The sequence below is a fragment of the Strongylocentrotus purpuratus genome, unplaced genomic scaffold (assembly GCF_000002235.5).
Source record: "Strongylocentrotus purpuratus isolate Spur 01 unplaced genomic scaffold, Spur_5.0 spur5_scaffold_16, whole genome shotgun sequence".
In the NCBI taxonomy this organism is placed as follows: domain Eukaryota; kingdom Metazoa; phylum Echinodermata; class Echinoidea; order Camarodonta; family Strongylocentrotidae; genus Strongylocentrotus; species Strongylocentrotus purpuratus.
Genome location: NW_022145601.1, coordinates 5,605,878 through 5,627,641, shown reverse-complemented (window position 1 = coordinate 5,627,641; position 21,764 = coordinate 5,605,878). Strand labels below are relative to the sequence as shown.

Here is a 21,764-nt window from a genome sequence, read left to right as displayed (position 1 = left end):
ACGGGAAATATTATGACGCATGGTAATTGTAGACAATATGAAATTGAGGGGCACATGCACATTATAAATAATTATCCATATTGATGTACATCGTTTTCTATTATTAAATGTTGTATTGTATTTTCTATCATTTGTATTTTCACAGTCAAAATAGCCATTAGAAGCAACATTTCTATGTAATGTTTGCATGCATTGACCAATAAAATAATCTTGAATCTTGAATGTATTTCCAGACGTTGTGTGTCCGGACAGGTTGTGCATCCATTCGTCCAATGTTATATAATTTGTATTCTTCTACTGGTTCGTACTTTTCCATTTTGTATATACTTATGTTTTTGTACGTTATAGAAATTCTACAAATTCCTCATTACTTTCCTCTTATTCCTCCTCCTCCTCCTCTTTTTCTTCTTCTTCTTCTTCTTTTTCTTCTTGTACTTATTTCATTTCTATCATCAGTCTGATGTTGCTATTTTAACTTATTAATTTTGTACATGTCTGTAGGGGACCCCGCTGGAAATAAGCTCTCGAGCTTTCGTGGGTTATCCCGTTCAAGCTGACTTGATCTGTTATTCTTGTATATTGTATGTTGGAAGCTTGGCGAATAAAAATCAATCAATCAATCAATCATACAATATTAGACAACATTATCAAAGACAAATATAATATATAAATGTCGCTCATATAGTTTGAATATTTTTGTTTTACCCCAATTTATGGAATTATTTTTAAAATAATTTAAAAATAATAGATCTAGATAATAGTATACATTCTCAGATTTTATAGAATAATAATTTGACAATGTGTGTTTTGCGTGACTGCTAAAGCATGTGTATGCTACTATGCCTTTCAACTAGGGGACCTACGCCCTTAAGGCATAAATGACAGTAATGAGGATTAATGCCCCACAAAAGGGCACTAATATAGCACATCGACACGGTTTTGATCCTGGGGCCTCACAGTTACGAGGTCATTGCTTTGTCACTGAACCGTGACTGTACGCAGCGGGGGCTAGGGTAGGGGGCAGTTTCCATAAATAATAATAAAAAACAAAGAAAATGCAATAATTTTCAATAATTTATTGCATTTTACCCCGGTTCCCAACATAACAACATCCTCTGTGTGCCCATGCCTTGAGCCTTAACGATGTTTTTTGTGTGTGTAAAAGTCCATAGGCTAACGTACATGTTAGGCTGCAGGACTCTGCCGATAGGGGGCATCCTCTAATGAGACTAAACGGAGCTATATGTTCTTCTTCTTCTTCTTCTTCTTCTTCTTCTTCTTCTTCCTTTTCCTCTTCCTCTTCTTCTTCTATTTCTTCTTCTTCTTCTTCTGTTTTCTTTCTTTTCTTTTCCCCCTCCAAATATTATACTTAGATTAGGGTTAACGTTGGGGCTAGGTTTAAGGTTAAGGGTTAGGATTAGGTACAGTGTTTAATCCATGATTGAAGTTATAGGAAATCGATGCTGACCGAAGCATTTGTCGACCGTGGGTCTAAAATCACCTATTTTTTTAAGGAAAACTTGCACTGCGGACTATTCTCCCTTTTTTAAACCCGATGGTTGAACAATTTATTGTTAAGCTTCACGTTGGGTTTACATTTTAGTAAAATACGGACCAATATACGAGGTTTGCCTTCCCCACGGTGGCTTTGACATGGTTCTATCATTGGTTGTAGTAATTGCAACTGCCAGCAGATTATTACAAGTTTAGTATATCATCAGCAGCTCCGTACTTGAAACGACTAAACTGAAAAAAAATTGTTAGGGTCTAGAGCAAATTGATATTGACTAGACAGTGTAGAATGGAATATAAAGATGACATTGGATACTTTTTGAGACAAGGAAGAGAGAAACAAACTAAAAGAAAAAGGTATATTCTCATAGGCGGATATAAACTGTCTACTATATTTATTATCGGAGAAATCAGCGCAGTGCATTTCAAATTAGTTTTTTATACAGGTCTTTTTTAAAATAAAGGATCCAAGGTAAATTTTAAAAATCAGTCGCTTACTGACGTTTAAAGTATTTTTCCTCCTGATCTCATTTCCCATAGCAGTTTAAACGATAATATTTTTTCCTCTTCTCCTTCGTCTTCTTCTCCTTCTTCTTTTTTTTCCTTCTTCTTCTCTTTCTTCTTTTTCTTCTTCTTTTTATCTTTGTCTTCCATGTTTTCTTCTCCTAATTTTGCGCAATGACGTAGACTATAAAGGGCGGCGCCGCCAAAATTCCTTTTTTTTCTTCCAGCCCAACCCTCCCCCCAAAAAAATATATTAATGAGAATCCCCTAATCATGTGGAAATTGTGTTCCCCCCTCCCCCTAGTCCACTAACATTGGGGAAGCATGACAAAAAGGGGGGGTGGAGCATGAGAACTCAAAACTTTTTTTTATTTTTAGGAAAGACATTTTACCTAAACTTGTCTCTCTCGACCCAGGTGTGGTAGGCCTATGTGTGATAAACGAGTAGGGATACATGGGGATTCACAATGCATCATTTAGGGTCAGTGGCGTATACTTATGGTCAAGCCATTGATGCATGAGAAGGCGTAGCGTCTCCTCCCCCTTTCTCTTTCTCTCGCTCTCTCTCTCTCTCTCTCTAATCTTTCTCTCGCTCTCTCTCTCTCTCTCTCTCTCTAATCTCTCTCTCTCTCTAATCTCTCTCTCTCTCTCTCTCTAATCTCTCTCTCTCTCTCTCTCGAATCTCTCTCTCTCTCTAATCTCTCTCTCTCTCTCTCTAATCTTTCTCTCGCTCTCTCTCTCTCTAATCTTTCTCTCGCTCTCTCTCTCTCTCTAATCTCTCTCTCTCTCTCTAATCTCTCTCTCTCTCTAATCTCTCTCTCTCTCTCTCTCTCTAATCTCTCTCTCTCTCTCTCTCTCTAATCTCTCTCTCTCTCTCTAATCTCTCTCTCTCTCTCTAATCTCTCTCTCTCTCTCTCTAATCTCTCTCTCTCTCTTTCTCTCTCTCTCTCTCTATCTCTCTCTCTCTCTCTCTCTCTCCCTCCCTTCCTCTCTTTCTTCCCTTTCTCTCTCCTAGTCTCTCTCTTTCTCAGTTCTAGTAGACTAGTAGACTCTATACATACTGGAAAATCCTTGTTTGGCACAAGGGTTCTCTATCACAAGAACCACTCCGACCTCTTTCGTATTACACTGCACAAAACTTGTACTTTTGTGTATTATATTCATGATTGTTTTCGATTTCGATTTCTACTATTCGTACATCTATATATTTATGTAATATTGATGTTGTTTTAATGTTATCTATTCTGTCTGAATTCAAAATGTATACTGTTTCAAAGGAGGTGGAAAGAAAAGAGTTTGAAGGTTCTAACAATGTTTCTTTTTCTAGGTTGAGACTTTCTAAACCAAATATGACATAAATGTTTTCATGTGCTTGCTGGAAGCATCCTGGGTTTTCGTTTCCAAAAACGATTTGGATCCAGATATATGCATATATGAACACGGTAATAATTGTTCATGTTATACACCCAGTGAATTGAACTCTTTTTTGGTAAAAAAATGAATATAATTTCAGTTTAATTCACATGAATGCTCGTAGTCTTAATAGAAATGTTGATAGCATTACAAATCTTCTTGATACATTGTCGAATAAATTCTCAATAATTGCCCTTTCCGAAACATGGATTTGTGGTAAACCAGTTACTCCATTTCACTTACACGGTTATACTTTCATACATTCGGATATAGTTGGTTGTGTTAGTAGAGGAGGAGGTGTTGCACTGTTTGTAAAAGATGATATAACATGCACCGTTCGCGATGATATCTTTAACACCTATGATGATTCTACCTGTGAATATTTATTTGTTGACATTACACTAGGACCTACTTTAAAATACACAGTTGGAGTCATTTATAGAAAGCCAAATTCACCCCCAATCCCATACATGTGTATAATTCAACTGTGACACGATAACTATAGGCTATCTTTATAATCATATATTTCCTACCGATTTGAAATTGTTATTGTTGTTTCGAAAGCTATTGCTGGGGATACGCTTGGTCTAAAGTTTCTAAACCATTGTAAGGTCTATTCTTTTTTTTCTTTCTTTTCCTCTTTCTCCAACTTCTGGTTGATTTCAAATAGTAGAATACGGATCTTATGGTCTTTGAGGTTCATAATACTGCATCAACATGATTAGCAGTTGTATTGCAAAAATTCCATGAATCCTTTGTTTGTTGTCCGTTACCAGGAACATTTTTAAATTCATCACATTCTGTGGGTACACTGTCTTCAATAAACATGAAAATGTTCACACTTTATTCTCATTGTTGTGGGCAAAAGGGTTGTTTTTATTCATTTGATCCATATTATTAGAAACTGAAAAAGAAAAACATGAATCATGCCTCAAACTGTAAAGTTGATTAATGAATAAAAGAAAACTTAAACATGAATTATGGACGACAAGCATGGAGTTCTAAATACAAGTTGCACATTACATAGAAAAATGGAATTCCTTCAGAAAACAATGAAATTGGTAAAACTTTGATCTATCATTCCCATTGACAAAATGTGATATAATATTTCCAACAAATTTCTAATCTGGTTTGGAGAAAGTTCACTTCGGACAATATGTAAAGGTTCTATTATTTATTTGACATGTGTACTAAAATAATTATGATGTTTATAATATTAAAAGAAACATAAAGGTACTCTAAATGCAATGCTAAAGATTCTAACAATGTACGAAGGACCAACCACCATAGAAGGGGTAGTTTAGTCTTCTCAGGTAATGACAATCATATGTCTTTATGTAAGACTTCTTCTTAAATAATAATATCCAGATACTAATACTTTACAACAACTGAGGAACACTCACCGCAATATATGAAGACAAAGAGATGAAGGAGAATGATTATAATTTAAAAGATAATATTAGAAAAACGAATATAATCTGCTTATAACGAGATACCACGAGGTATACTACAACGTAGCGACAGGGGCGTTGGGACTCATGCCCCTCCCCCAGTCCCAATCAAATGAGTAAGAATGAAAAGAGAAGTGAGAGAGATACTCCTCTCACATTATGGCCCTCTCACATTTACATTCCTCCCCTCCCCTCCCCTCTCCCCGAAAAATAAAATGATGCAAGTGCCCGCTCAATCGCTGCACCCACGATATTGCACAGGGTTCCACTGTACACATGGTACAGCTAGCCAACGCCAAAACGCTGAAGTTTAGACAAAGAGGGCGCCTGTTGATATCCCCAGGATGATGGCAGTACTCACGAAAGCCCCGATGTCGATGATGAGCAGAACCCGTGGTGGAGATGAACCGTCTCCTTCCTGAATCCAGAGAATAAAGAGAGAAAAAGAGAGTGAATGATTCTTGGTGTTTGGTGGAAAGGTGGTGATCCCTGTGGAGCTGTTGTGGTGTAGTGGATAAGTCCATGATACAAATATGAATCACAAAGTACGGGGTTCGAATCCCTGTCCCAAAAATAATGTCCTTTCGCAAAGCGTTAATCTACATTGTCCACTCTCCGCCCAGGGAAGTAAATGAGCACCCGATAGGAAGAAATTCCTTAAATGCTCTAGCGCCTTATTATACAGTAGCTCGGCTAACGAAGGGGTAGTAATATAATTGCAGGCGGCCATCTGGAAGAATATTATTGATACTGAAGAGGCTTCCCTAGTACACATTATTATCACTATTAGCATCATTATTATTATTATCATTACTATTATATATTATTATCATTATTATTGTTATCATAATCATTAATATTGTTATTATCATCGTTATATTATTAGTAGTATTATTATTATTGTTTCATCATCATCCTAATCATTATCATTTTGCCTATGTTAATTTGTGTTAAAACTTGTTTGTTTCTTTGTGTTTGTCTTTGTTGTTGTTGTTGTTGCTGCTCTTGTCGTGTATTCCAACGTTTTTTATGATTGGATACAAAAAGTGTTTTTAAGTCCAAGTTGAATATAAGACGATCGCAACTACTTCGAAAAATAAACTCAATTCCCCGTTGTAGGTCCTACATATTTTATGTTCGGACTACGTGAATATGTCAACGTAGTGCTGGCACATTTCAATGGGTGACGTAAAAGGCAACTGAAATTGCTATAGGTTGATTTTTTTAAAGTAGTTGCGATCGTTTTATATACAAGTTTTCCTCACAATGAGCTGTCCTGGCTTCTCCTTGGGGTAGAAGCGATAGATGAGGCCATTGACGACGCTGACGAAAGCAAGGATGAGCATCCCAACGATGAGGAACCGACCAAGTCTGGTCGTCGAGTAGGCGGGGACCTCTGCACTGAGTACTGCTGACAATACCACCAAGGCGATGAGGACGGAACCCGCGAAGACGATCCGTACTCCGGCCGACGACGGACTGATCAGGAAGACGATGAGGATAAGCCATGCCGTGACCACGGAGGAGGCGATACGGCCGTGGGTCTCTCTTCGACGGACAACCAAAGAGAATGTAACATCCTCGAAGGTTTCCCCCGGGCAGCAGCTGTAGAAGTCAGTATTCTTTGCAGCCTTTGTGTCGATGATATCCCAAATCGGATGATCGAATGTCTCTGACAAATCAATGGTGTCTGATGACGAGTCTATGGTTATCACAGATGCGTCATACGCCCATGATCCCCATTTCAGGCTGCATTTCTGAAAGATAGTAAGTAGAAAATGACGTATTATTCACTAATTACTATTGAATGTTTCACGTAGAATCACTGACTGATTTTATTGTTGTAATCCTTATAGTCCGTGGGCCAGAGCGGGCTACCGTGCACCCCTCTATGATCCTACTTTTTGTTCATTGGGATCCATAATATAAACAAAAAGATGTTCCCAAGAAAAAAACTCATTTGGACACTGTTTTTTGCTCCTTATTTGAAGATATGTAAAAATGTCAGCTTTTCGTGTTTTGCACACTTTCTTAGGGCTTGTGAATTATGTGCTTACATTTTACCCTGTTTCTCAGCAGATATAACTCTAATCTCCACCAAATTTATAAGAAATCTTTGTAAACTATACAACAATAGGTAGACAAAATTATTTTATTTTATTTTATTGTTTTCAATTATTAAAGGTAAAGACTAGTTATGGTCATGCGATTGCATTGTGAAAGAAACGTTGTGGAATCGATCAGAAAAGGTTGATCATCTAGCATCTAGCATCTGCAAGGTTCTGGAATCATCAAAATGATAAGAAATTTGGCCCATTCTTCGTAAAGTTACAAGCACTATACACAGAAAGATGTATATGGGACTACCCTATATCTCTCACAGACCATGAGAGAAACAAATTTACCAAATATATCAATTAGTAGGCGGTTTCCTGGCAAAATTTTTAGCATCATGTATTAGTCAAAATATATTCTTTCACATGATTGGTAATGAGAGCTTCCATTTCATTTTTTGAAATTGGGGCGTTTCCAATACTGGTCTTTACCTTTAATGACGTCATAAATTTGCATATATGTTGATATGCAAATTTCTGTCTCTAAACCTGTCAAAATCACCTGAAAGTTGTATTTTGTCTGCTATTATCATGAAATAAGTTTTCAAACCCCCCTAATTTGGTATAAAATTATTCATTGATATGTTATCTGATGTTTCCTGCAAACAAAATTCAACCAACTCATGTGGACATTGTTTTTCCCCCACTATTTTGTATTTAAACATATCATTTTTCCGTGTATTGTACATTTTCTTAGGGTTTGTGAATTATGTGCTTACACTTTACCCTGTTTCTCAGCAGATATAAGTCTAACCTCCATCAAAATAATACACAGTCTTTGTGAATCATACAACAACATGTAGACAAAATTATTTTAATTCATTTTATTGTCTTCAAATATTAATGACATCATAAATTTGTATATATTTAATATGCAAATTTCTGTCTCAAAACCTGTCAAAATCACCTAAAAGTTGTATTTTGTCTGCTATTATCATGAGTAAGTTTTCTAGCCCCCTAATTTGGTGTAATATTATATTCATCGATATGTTATCTGATGATTCCCGCAAATTGTGTTCCCCCATCCCCTCCCCCCGCATATTACGATTAATACATTCTGTATATATAATGTACATTCAATTAAAGTTCCTGTTTAAAAAACAAAAGCTCAACAAGCAGTATTTCAATTACTATTGGGGCTAGGCTGTTAACATCAAACTAAATCAAATATACTGTACAGTATATTACCACATACATCATTGTTTCCTTTTATAGTGTCAGCTTGAAGAAGGGGGATCAGACAAGGCCAACTTATTCAGCAGTTGGTCATTAATCCCATTATATGCTATAATATAGTTTGTTGTTTATACAAATGAATGATCAAACGTATACGGGTACAATTTCACGAATTTCAACTAACTTGACACAATATTATTAGCAATGTAAGAAGCATGCATCCTCATGCTTCGAAGACATTTCAGATGTGCACGGTTATCATCGGGAGTGCTACCAACTTTTACCAAGAATCTCAATCGACTATCAGAGATCTTTTCTGATGCCACAGAACCTTCAACATCCCGTCCACCCAGATCGTCAATTGATGAAGTCATCTTCAATCCTGATTGTATCTTTTGTAAAAAGGAACGTCCAAAATCAATCAAAGTGAAAAGCTCTTGGACAACAGAAAGTCACCAATGTTAGATTTTGGTGGGTGGCAAAATGTTGTAGAGGTTGCGAAGAGAGTTGGTGATGAAAACCTACTTTTGAAAATCATGGAAGTTTATCTGTTTGCTGCAGAAGCAAGATATCACAAGAACTGTCGGAAGAAATATGTGGCGAACTAAGAACCAGATTAATGGAGAAGTGACAAGTACGATGACGTAGCTAAACAGAGAACAATGGAAGTAGCCCACAAGAAAGCATTTGCCAGCATATGTAGATTAAATTGTAGATGATGAAATACCTGTCCCTCAACCGCAGAAGCCATTGCCTGTATATAGATGACCAGATTCCCACTGAGCTAGAGAAGTTTTTGAACCATTTGTGAGTGGAAATCCATCTCGACCATCACAAAGAGTGACTAGACTTGTCATATCTCTTGGGCAAGATATATGTAGGGCAGCCACAAATGGAAAGTGGAAAATGTCCAAGCATATTCTGGTATGGATGACTCTGAGACATCTCTTACGCAGTGCTCAACTGATCACATTCATGAATCGCCTTGTTCTTTCAGAAAGCTATTGATTTTCATTTGAGGTTGAATCTGCCATAAGCGCTACAGTAGACTTTCGGTATTCTATCTAGACAGGTAGTCCGCCATCCCGTGGAGCCATCAGTCTTCCATTCAGACGTTGACGATTTCAACCAATACATTTCAAGCTCAAGTGGTTCTGGCTCTGTCCACACAGCCCATGGAATTATGCTACAGGAGATTTCTAACAATGAGACAGTTGAATCTTCAAATAGCACAGTACCCTCAGAAGCGCGTAAATGAACCAAAGAACGTTCCTTGGCTATTGAACATGAAGGTCCTCTTCGACCTTGCTATGTCAACAGATATAAAGCATTCAAACAATGTGCCAGAAATGATACTGCGTGGATGCTTGTCCGAAAAAGTAGTGGAGAGACAGGTCAAGAGCTTCCAGGTTGGGCTGGATTTGTCTCAGTAACATGGGAGGTGCCTTCAAATGTGACTACTATAGATTACTATCCTGTTATAAAATATCCCATAACAGAATTCGATACAATCCAAGAGTGCCCGAGAGCTGCAGAAGAAGCAAGCCGCGAGGTTGGCCAAGACTATGTCATAACAACATTTGACTTGGGCGTATGCATGAAGGCATATCCTCTCATTTTGTAGTCATCCATAGAATTACAAGAAGCACATTGTGTTGATTGGCACTTTCCATTTGATTTGTGCATACTCCAAGATGCTTGGAAAGAAAATGGAAGGATCCGGACTTGAAGATATCCTCTTGGAGGCTGGTCTGATGTCTTCTGGGTCTATGAAAGACGTCATAACAGGAAAGAACTGCGACAGGAGTCTGCATTGTCACAAGACAATGGTGGAGTGCTTAGAAAGGCTCCTTTTTTTATGAGTTCCTGTCAATGACTGGAAAAGATGATGCACTTGTTGGTATAGCTGAGTAATCAAAGAATATCTTCTAAGAGCTAATTCGATCACCAACAAAGGAGAGGCTTCTGAGGTTGTGGCTAATGAAGATCTGAAGGCGTTGAAAGAGTCATATGAGAGCTTCAAAGCTGATATTCGAAAAGGATCTCTTGGGAAGACGGCACAATTTTTGATGTCGTATGTTGATTGCGTTTGGATTGATCTTTCATTGATCAGGTCTGTGAAAGAAAATGACTGTCCATTGTACTTGCACTGCCTGTTCCTTATGCCTGACCTGGTCACAATTACTCCCGATATCTGACCTACCTTGATGTATTCTTAGTAAACATTGAAGTTTCACATCCTGGTGCCATGACATTGCTCGAAAGAGGTGCAATAAGTGTTGCCAGGTCGCTCATTCCAGGGAACCGATGTGCTGTCGATAAGACAATTGAGGAGATAATCCTGAAGCATGGCAATTCCCGCGGTTGGGGTGGTAGTGGTGTCGGTGTCTCTGGCATAATTGAGAACTACAGTGTATATCAGAGGTGGGCTCGAACTTATGCAGATATGACGTTTGATGCTCACCGTGGGAAGTAAACACAGAGATCAACAACCAACTCAGATGAGGAAAAGTGAGGGATGTGTATTAAAAAAAGGGCCAATGATGATCAGATGTAAAAAGCTTCCTCAATCATGTTGATGTTGATGACAAGAATGGATTGTATGTTTTTTCTTCCGGTACCCGCGTTCCAGCTGAGGTTGAGAAAGATGACATGCATGCAATTACCACAGGGGAAGACCAGAAAGAGATGTTCATCAAAGAGCGATTAGAGAAAAAGACATCGTTCCCTGACTCCATCAAGAAACTGAAGCTCAAACCTTGGCAGAGACAAATAAGAAATTCAAGCTTAAAACATCCCAACGAAAAGTAAAAGAGTACAAGCAACAATGGGACATTGCTATCCAGCTGATGGTAAAGGCACAAAGTTCAGGTTGCCAACTTGATGTACGGGAATTCTTTGATCCCTGTTCTCTACTCAATTGGAACATTGGAACAACTTCTTTGCTAAGACAGATACATTTAAGGGCCTACACTATCTCCGTAAGGATGTAGAGAACTCACAACCTCCCACCACTGGCAATTCCTTGGTAGTGGAAAGATGGTAATGCTGTTTTCTACTACGTAAAAAACTGACTGCATTCTTCCACGATATTTGCATCAAAATTCACAATGGAGTGTTGTCCAAATGCGATGTCATCTTCAGCGCAGACATGTACAAGCCAGACTCTGGGAAGTCAAGTGAACGGACACGGCGTGGGTGTGCAGAGAAGATGATGATTAAAGGAGGCAAGACCAAAAGACCATCTGACTGGAAACAGTTCTTAACGAATGATGAGAATAAGAAACAACTTATTCAAGTTCTTCTGGATGTCTGGAGTAAGCACGACATGGCTAAGAGCCGGGCTAAGAGGTTGTTTGGGAATAAATGATATTCATCAAAGAAGGAGAAGCCCAACTGCTCATTTCTCAGAATGGGAGAGAGACACTGTGTTCTGAGATTCCATCTCTCAACTCAACCCAAGAAGAAACAGATTCACGCGTGATCCTTTACTGCCAATACGGTAAAGGAGCAAGGTTGTGATCATGTGCAGATCAAAAGCCCAAACAGCAATATATTTTGTATATTGCTTCATTACGCTCATCTCACTTCAGACATTACATTACTCTTCCATACAGGGAGAGGCAACAAGCAGCGGCTCAAAGATGTCACTAATTTTGCGCAGCTCTCCTTGGACTACATGCTTTCTCAGGCTGTGACCCCATAAGCGCCTTTAAAGGAACCGGCAAAGTCAAGCCAATCAAACTGTTGCAGCAACGCAACAAATTTATCAAACCTCTGGCAGGACTTGGTGATTCGTGGACTGTACAAGAGGAGTTGCTATCCAACCTGGATTAAATGTACATTATATATACAGAATGTACTAGTTGTAATAAGCGAGGGGGGATGCGCATACGAGTTGACTGATACTGATTTTTTTTTGTGGGGAAACATCAGATAACTTATTAATGAATAATATTACACCAAATTAAGGGGGCTAGAAAACTTATTTCATGATAATAGCAGACAAAATACAACTTTCAGGTGATTTTGACAGGTTTTGAGACAGAAATTTACATATTAAATATATGCAAATTTATGACGTCATTAATAATTGAAGACAATAAAAATTTTAAAAAATAATTTGTCTACCTATTGTTGTATAGTTTACGAAGATTTCTTATAAATTTGGTGGAGATTAGAGTTATATCTGCTGAGAAACAGGGTAAAATGTAAGCACATAATTCACAAACCCTACGAAAGTGTGCAAAACACGAAAAACTGACATTTTTACATATCTTCAAATAAGGAGCAAAAAAACAGTGTCCAAATGAGTTTTTTTCTTGGGAACATCTTTTTTCTTATATTATGGATCCCAATGAACAAAATGACACCCAAAAAGTAGGATCATAGGGGGGTGCACGGTAGCCCCCTCTGGCCCACGGACTATTACCTTTATCATAAGAGATACAGAATTTCGAACTCTGGCTACTTTACGAGGCGTTAATACAAGGACCTGTGTATTATTAATCTGATGCGGCAGTGGTCTTAGGCCCACCGCACACTATAGAAAGTGTCTACGATCATATTTTCAAAGAAATCGCAGTGGGATTGGATGTGGAAACCCAACAAAGATCATCTTCCTGTTTACGGTTCTGAATAAAGATATGAATAATAACCATGAAAAGTTTAGTGCTTGTATGCCTTCTAGTCCGGGTAAGAGCTGAATCTGCTTTATATAAGGGCAGTGTGGCGTAGGACCATTGAGACATAGCACTAATGAGACGAAGGTACACAGGGACATAAGGACAATGTGGTGTAGGACCATTGAGACATAGCACCAATGAGACGAAGGTCCACAGGGACATAAGGACAATGTGGTGTAGGACCATTGAGACATAGCACCAATGAGACGTAGGTCCACAGGGATATAAGGACAATGTGGTGTAGGACCATTGAGACATAGCACCAATGAGACGAAGGGCCACATGGACATAGGACAATGTGGTGTAGGACCATTGAGACATAGCACCAATGAGACGTAGGTCCACATGGACATAGGACCAATAAGACATGAGACGTAGGTCTAAAGGACATAAGGACAATGTGATATAGGACCAATGAGACATAGCACCAATGAGACGTAGGTCCACATGGACATAAGGACAATGTGGTGACATGATTGTAAAGGGGCATGAGACACACGGAAGATGGGACCAACAGCTCGGGTGTGACCAAGGTCCAAGAGTAATACTAGTAGGCCTAATATATGGGCGCCACATGCGCCACGACGTGACGTATATGAGCGTTTTTAATATATATCGTTCGTTCGTTCGTACGACGAAGATCAAAGAGTACATCTTCTAAATAGGAAGATCCTTATTTAACCAACTGATTGTCCAGAAACACCGTGAGAAGATTTTTAGATAGGACAAGCATCGATGACGTGATCCATAGTTTGGATCTTTTCACAGGCACAGTTTGGCGATGGATGAGCTCCAAGTTTATGCAGGAAATATTGTGTATGGCCGACTCCAGTCCTGATCCGATTGAGGTTGACCCAGGCTGTTCTTGAGAGGTCGCTGCCACTTGGTTTTGCACAGGGCCCTGGGATGTACTCCTTCAAGTAAGTAGTATAGACGGATTCCACTGGTTTGACCAGCGTTTATATATAAGAACACGAAGAAGCCATTATTACATCTAAAAACTCACAACCAAGAGTAAAATCAAGATTGTAGTCTTACGTGTTGATCGTAGGGATAGTCTGTCAGATCCATCGTACATGTTGCTTCAAGATGCATGGGTGGGACATAGAGGACACTACCATCAGCGTACACAATAGCGGAAACTCCACTCATCAGGCTTTCACTCGGTGAGTTACTAGAATGGGAAGAAAACAAGATCTTGAATGACAGACAATGACATTCTGAACGACAAATGAAATGGTATTAGAATTATTCATCACCTGATCACATTTTTGAAACGGCAAATTATAGTAACGTGCAAACTCAACCGTAAACATATTTACGACACCTTCTTCGGAGACAATACGCTACATTTTTAACAGTAAGAGTAACAGAATAGCTAGCTTAAAATCCTGGACCCAACTCCTTACCTAACACCAGGCGCGTACGCAGGGGGGGGGGGGGGTCGACCCCCCTCATTTTGTTTAATTACATTTTTTTTTTTTTTATTTAAAAAAATTATAGTAACGGGTGACCCATAAAAGGTGACCTTACCCCCCCCCCCCCCCCCCCCCCGCTTATTTAGTGGCTGACTGAGTCGTTGCGAAATTTTTCATCAAATCCTAGACAAAAAAAAAATGTGCTCTTTTTGATGTTGCTTGCCCGACATTCAAATTTCCCACATCTAATTCTGGCGAGAAAGAGACAGAGTTATTAAAAGTACTAATAACATTTCAAGTCTTTTCATTCCATTGTTAAAGTGACAACGTAAATTTGTTTACAAACCACTTCGCTACCCGAATACGAGGTACCGTATATCCCCCCTGGGAGTATTTCACAAAGATCCTAAGTCTAACTTATCTCTAAGTTGGACTTAACAGTTATGGAGAGCCATTTGTAGCCTTAAAATAAAATATATTCAAAAGCAAAAATTGAATTATTTTAGACATTTTATAAATTTTACATCAAGAACATGAAATCTCCTTGATAATAGAAAATATGAATGATTTAAATCAACATTTTATGCCTTTTAAAATAACTTTTACAAAATATTTGTATACATGCTAACGGCTTTCCATAATTTTTAAGTCCAACTTAGAGATAAGTTCAACTTAGGATCTTTGTGAAACACCCCCCCCCCTTGTATCCTTATGATAATACCTGTTGAAGAGGGTTATATCAGGCACCCAGATTTCTGAGGGAAGCAAGTGAAGTTTGGTGATGTTTCTGTATTGGGCTGGATCCCATACCAACCTCGGGTCACTCCAATCCTTTCAAAAAGGAATAAAAAAAGGAAAATGTTAAAAGTAAAATAATTTTATTGATATAAAGTGATGAATTCCATTTGTATATTTTTATGAAATTCTACCTCCATAACACTCATCTCACTCTCCCTTAGATTTGTATATCAATTAACCTGATCGGGGCCGCGTTGCATGTACAGCTTAGCATTTATGGTAACTTTGCCATCAATATTAAATACCATGGCAACATCACTCAACAGCCAATCAAATCAAGGTTTTCATGGAAGTTATACCATCAACGATAAGTTTTATGCACCAGGACCCAAGCGATTGAATTTGTATTCTCCTACCTTGCTTAATCAAGATGCTCCATTATTTCGAATGCTCTCCTTTGTGTTTGTGAGGAGGGGGGGGGGGGGGGGGTTTGTTTGAGAAATATCAGGCTAAATCGTCCCCCATACCTAACCGGAAAGAAATACAGCCCCTGACCGAAAAATCTTTTCGATATTTCAAAATAACGAAATGTTGGATAAACACACCTTAGGAATGATGATGATGACAGATTTATGAATTGACTCACTTTTTAAAAATTTATTTTTAACATGACGTTAAGTTACTCTTCACATTTCTTATCTTATAACACAGAGTTAAAGGGATAGTTGAGTTCTGTTTTCAGACCGCAAATGCCTTCAAAGTGTATGGTTATTGCTCTTATTCTTATCTATGTCATTTTCTAGTGCCCTTTTAGAACCTAAAATTGCTATGAAGGTAATTTTAGACCCCAAAATGTGTGAAATTTAGCCAATACGAGCATACCAATTCAGCTCCATTTAAGAAAAAACACGGTGACCGTTAATTAATTATTTAATTAAAAATAACTATACATGGGCCAGCTGGTTGTGCGTAATATAAGCAACAAGAAAATGCCAACAAAAAAGCCAACATCGGTATTGGCTTGAAATACGACGTAAAAGGCGTTATTTCGTTTTTTCAACGGTTTTTTTCAAATTTTTCAAAATAGCTAATATTTGTGGTGGTACACAAGTATTAGAAATTGTTATATTTTAGCCGTCTCTGAACCGATTATGATCAAACAAAGATGATTTTGTCATTTAAATATTATGTTCTTTCAAATTTGACACTCAGTTTTTCATTATCTCACAACAAAATTATTTTGTGTAGCGCCCTCTGCAACAGAACTCAACTATCCCTTTAACTGAATACTCGCAGGAATTTTATTGAGCAAAGTTGCCATTCATTTACACTTAAAAACTCGGAAGCGGCTTTTTTTTTGTGGCGGTATATCGTGTCATATACGAACGATTCTCAAAAACACCGAACCTTGGCATATTCTGTCGGATTCTGAATATTGAATGACAGGGGAGATAGTAAACAAATAATAGGCCTAAATAATGCCAATATAACACAACTATCGCGATATAAAAGAAGTGCTTTTATTTTACTTTTATTTTATATGATATCACTTACTAAATACATCCGTACGTTGATCTGAATGGTTCCTTTGAATAAATCCTTCAAGAAAAAAAGTAACAATAGATTAAATTTTCAAAACAGACAATCGCGTCCATTAAAATGACCTCTTCGTTGTATGTCATGAAGGTCAAATTGAGTGCTTAGACTTCACACAATATAAGTTACACACTGATATGCTTTGTGTGACAATCGTATCTAATTTTTTTTTTTTTTTCTTAGTAGTAGTCATTTCATATTCGATAAGAATTTCTCTCTGATATATCACTAGCTTTGTAAAAAAAAGAAGATTGGCAAAAATTTGGACCAGTTGTATATTTCAGTTATCTACTTGTATATGCAATATGTTTAATATTGATATTGATAAATTTGATATTGATAAATTCCTAGCATTCTAAATTCCCAATTATTTTACTATCTGACCAGTCTGAACAGTGGTTATGAATTACAGAGGGGAGTGATTTGCAATTTCAACCCTTCATCCCCCTCCCCCCCCCAAAAAAAAAAATGCTATAATTATCATTATTATTTGATTATATCTTTTTGTCATTATTACAAGTTTATAAGTTTAATTATTTTGATTGTTGATAATAATAATAATAATAATAATAATAATAATAATAATAATAATAATAATAATAATAGTGGGTTCGTGTATAGCGCTCATCATCTGTCAGACTTTACACTCCTGGCGCTTTTTGTTATAATTATTATTAATGTTATCATTATTAGTAGTAATAGTACTATTATTATTAACATTATTAGTAGTGTAATTAGTACTAATTTAATCATTATAATTATTATCATTAGAAGTATTATTGTTATCATCATTATTACTAATTTTATCTTTATTATTATTATTATTATTATTATTATTATCATTATTATTATCATTATTAGTAGTAGTAGTAGTAGTAGTAGTAGTAGTAGTAGTAGTAGTAGTAGTAGTAGTAGTAGTAGTAGTAATTATACTAACCAGTCCTCGAAGCTTCGTCAGTGACATTCCCATAGTTACTTGGTTAGCCTGATCATAGTATGGAAGAGTTTCTTTACCGGTATAGGATGAGAGGAGGTTTGCTCTTAGGAGAGCGTGATCATACCATTCAGGATCTAAAAGAAAAAGAAGAAAAAAACGAACAAAAGATAAAATATTGCAACTTTCATAGAATAGAGGTTGTGTCTGGACGCTTAATCAAGCAAAGACCCCCCCCCCCCTAACGATTTATTATGATGTGTCCCCCACATCCCCCTTTTTTTTGGGGGGGGGGAACTGCTATGTATTTTTGGACAGATATTTGTTCTGTCCCCCCCCCCCCCCCATACCCCTATTCTAAGAATCCCGGTTTCATCACTGGATTATTACCATAAGAAGAATAAGATGTAGAAGTCATACTATCCTGGGCGGTGGTGCATGTCAGCGACGCCACGCCTAGCAGGATCAGGTAGCCATAGAAAAGCTTCATGACGGAGATATTAATCTGAAGAGGAATACAATGTGGACATTTCCAAATTAATTTTGTTGACACATTTTGTAACAAGACAGTTTAAAATGCTGATTAGGCTGAACAAAATACACGCTGATAACATATTACTAGAGAAGGGGTTACGATGTTAACAGAGGAATTCCTTGTTGTCATACATCACTTTATTATTGCTTTCCGTATTTTTGTTAATTTATTTTTCAACGAGTATTTTCAAATGTTTAGTGATGGCTTTAAGGCATTTAGGTAAACTATAGGTATCAGATTGAGAAGAATACTTATTGAAAATACCAACAAATAAATACTTGCTTTCTTTTCGAATCTCGAAACACAAAGTGGCAAAATCTGCGTCGACAGCAAAAACATGAGTCGGTCTATAGATGAAGTGGGAAGGTTAGGCCTTTTGAAGTGTATGATTAAGAGATAAACTTAATAACTTGTTGCTGGTAGGTATAATCCTGGTCGAAGATGCGTTGGGGGCGTGGACCTCAATAAACGAATAGGGGCACTTTGATTTTTCCATACCCCATACGCAGTGGCTGATTTAGGGGAGGGGCATCCCCTCTTTAGAAACCCAATTGAAATACCTTCAGAACAAAACAACCACAAATATAAAGAATAGTGCTCCCTTATTAAAAGTTTCATTTTTATAATAACTCATAATAGTTCATAATAATTATTTCTGTAATTTACATCATGTTTCCATCTTCACATGGAGGGGAGGGAGGAGGGAGGGGGGGGGGACCTACTTTCCAACCGCAGGGATGATCCAACAATATTGTTGCGGCAACGATATTGCTCTTCTTCTTCTTTTCCATCTTTTTTCTCCTTCTTCTTCTTCTTCTTCTTCTTCTTCTTCTTCTTCTTTTTTTCTTTTCGTTGTTCCCCTCCAGATATTATACTTAGGTTAGGTTAGCCGAAAAGTCGCTCAGTGGGGGGGGGGGGGGGGGGGGGGGGGGGGGGGGAGGTGGTATGCGGATCCTTTTTTTTTTTTTTTGGTCTCGAAATTTGAAAATTTGACATTTTTCTTCGTTGGGGGGGGTAAGGTCACCTTTTTTAGGTTAGCCGTGGGCATATATTTTTTTATTTTTTTATTTTTTTAAATAATAAAAAAAAAAAAAAAAAAAAAAATCCAAAGTGGGGGGGGGGGGGGGGGTTAGGTTTGTTTAGGGGGGTTCACACACATAAAAATACCAAAGGGAGGGTTGAACCCCCCCCCCCCTGCGTATGCCCCTGCTGCGGACTATTCTCCCTTGTTAAACCAGATGGTTGAACAATTGGTAAGCCCCACGTTGGGTTTCCATTTTAGTAAAATACCGACCAAGATACGAGGTTTGCCTTCCCCACGGTGGCTTTGACATGGTTCTATCATTGGTTGTAGTAATTGCAACTGCCAGCAGTTTATTACAAGTTTAGTATATCATCAGCAGCTCCGTACTTGAAATGACTAAACTGAAAATAATTGTTAAGGTCTAGAGTAAATTGATATTGACTACAGTGTAAAATGGAGTACAGAAATGACATTGGATACTTTTTGAGACAAAGAAGAGAGAAACAAAATAAAAGAAAGGAGTATATATTATCATGGCTTCTTCGTTTGAGACGTAAAAAGGCGGATATTAACTGTGTACAATATTCATATCGGAGAAATTATTGCAGTGCATTTCAAATTAGTTTGTTATGCAGGTCTTTTTTAAATTAAGGATTCAAAATTTTAAAAAAGCTGTCGCTTACTGACGTTCAAAGTATTTTTCTTCCTGATCTCATTTTCCATAGCGGTTTAAACGATAATTTTCCCTCCTTTCTCTTCTTCTTCTTCTTCTTTCTTTTTCTTCTTCTTCTCCTTCTTCTTTTTCTTCTTCTTTTTATCTTTGTCTTCCTTGTTTTTCTCCTAATTGTGCGCAATGACGTAGACTATATTGAGCGGAGCCGCCAAACTTCCTTTTTTCCCCTTCCAGTCCCACCCTCCCCAACACAAACAAAATTATTAATAAGAATTCCCTAATTATATGGAAATTGTTTTTTTCCCTTATAGTCCACATTCATTGGGGAAGCATGGCAAAAGCGAGGGGGTGGAGCATATGAACTCAAAACTTTTATCTATCCTTAGGGAAATACATTTTACCTAGACTTGTCTATCTCGACCCAGGTGTGGTAGGCCTGTGTGATAAACGAGTAGGGCTACATGGGGATTCACAATGCATCATTTAGGGTTAGTGGCGATTATGGTCCAGCCATTGAGGCATGAGAAGGCGTTAGCGTCTCCTCCCCCCTTTCTCTCTCTCTCTCTCTCTCTATCTCTCCCTCCCTCCCACCCTCCTTTCTTCTCTTTCCTCCCTTTCTCTCTCCAAGACTCTCTTTCTCAGTTGTAGTAGACTAGTTGTTTGGCACAAGGTTTCTCTCCCACAAGATCCACCTCGACCTTTCCCCCTTCTCAGGAGTGTAGGGGTGGATGGAGTGCCCCCCTCCCTCTAACTACGATTCATCTCTCTACTGTTTATGACGAAATCATTTCACTGTGTAATTTTTATTTAGTGTATGCGTATTTCTATCCGTCTCTATCGTCATATGTTTATTACACAGATATATTTTTAAAATATACATATAGGCCTAGGTCTATTTTTGTATTTATTATCATTATTGTTTAAATCATTACTACTATTATTTTGTTCTTAATGTCATTATCATTATTCATTGTAATATAATTATAATTTTTATTAATATTTGTTTGTTATCATTATTATTATCATCATCATTACTAACGGATAACGGATAACTGTAGAATGTGGATCGGGCCACAGTGGATGGAGCGTGATGGGGGGGGGGGGAGGGGGAGCTGACGGGAAATATTATGACGCATGGTAATTGTAGACAATATGAAATTGAGGGGCACATGCACATTATAAAAAATAATCGATATTTATGTACATCGTTTTCTATTGTTAAATTATGTATTGTATTTTCACTGTCCGGCAAAATAGCTATTGGAAGCAAAATTTCCATGTAATGTTTGCATTTTAAATATCCAGACGTTGTGTGTCCGGACAGGTTGTGTATCAAGACGTCCAATGTTATATCATGTTACTCAACATTATTAAAGACAAATATTTATGATCGCCAGTTGGTATTTGATGCATATTTTCCGATAAATACTGTTTAGGCAATATATGGTGACGGGTTTAATTTTGGTTAAAGGTAATACAAAGTTTTGGGAAATTTTGAAAATTGGGTGATTCTTTACAATTTTGATATATTTGGATGCCCATGTGGATGTATTATAAGCACTAGAAACTTTAGCCCCCAAAACACTTCCGATTTCGAGAAAAATTGAATAAACACATTTACCGGTGCTCCCGGTAAATTTTGATGAATTTCAAATAGAGCCTACGGCCGTACAATGGTAGCTGCGACCTTGAAAATCTCAGAATATGTAGTTGTGATATAACATTTCCAAATGGGAATAACTAATCCGTCAATTTTAGTCAAGAAATATTATTTTATAGCTCAATTAATATCTTGACCTTGAGAGGGAGCTATACAACATAAAAAGTTTATTATATACAATGTCATAACTTTAGACTCGATTTCAACCGCGACAACAATCACTGATTATTGTAGGATGGTATGCTTCCAATGACCCAATACCAAAACTTTGTATTACCTTTAAGTGTCCGGACACACAAACGCCAATTATACAAGTATTTTGGGTAAAGTA

At 37.5% G+C, this 21,764-nt stretch overlaps 1 protein-coding gene across 1 annotated transcript; it reads right to left on the bottom strand.

The window, feature by feature from the left end:
- Window positions 1-4,280: 4,280 nt before the first annotated feature.
- LOC100890527 (neuronal acetylcholine receptor subunit alpha-2) lies at window positions 4,281-18,128 on the bottom strand. Its single transcript, XM_030986604.1, has 7 exons — window positions 17,932-18,128; window positions 17,545-17,678; window positions 16,566-16,610; window positions 14,995-15,104; window positions 13,894-14,029; window positions 6,146-6,637; window positions 4,281-5,298 (listed from the first exon to the last, which is right to left on the bottom strand). Exons 1-7 carry the CDS (start codon window positions 18,029-18,031, stop codon window positions 5,191-5,193), a joined length of 1,125 nt encoding a protein of 374 aa, XP_030842464.1. The 5' UTR covers window positions 18,032-18,128; the 3' UTR covers window positions 4,281-5,190.
- Window positions 18,129-21,764: the final 3,636 nt, after the last annotated feature.

Coding starts and splice junctions, on each gene's coding strand:
- LOC100890527 (XM_030986604.1), bottom strand. CDS start 18,031: ATGAAGCTTTTCTATGGCTACCTGATCCTGCTAGGCGTGGCGTCGCTG. Junction 17,679..17,931: donor TACATCTTATTCTTCTTATG/GTAATAATCCAG, acceptor TTTTTCTTTTAG/ATCCTGAATGGTATGATCAC. Junction 6,638..13,893: donor ACTATCCCTACGATCAACAC/GTAAGACTACAA, acceptor ACTATCTTTCAG/AAATGCAGCCTGAAATGGGG.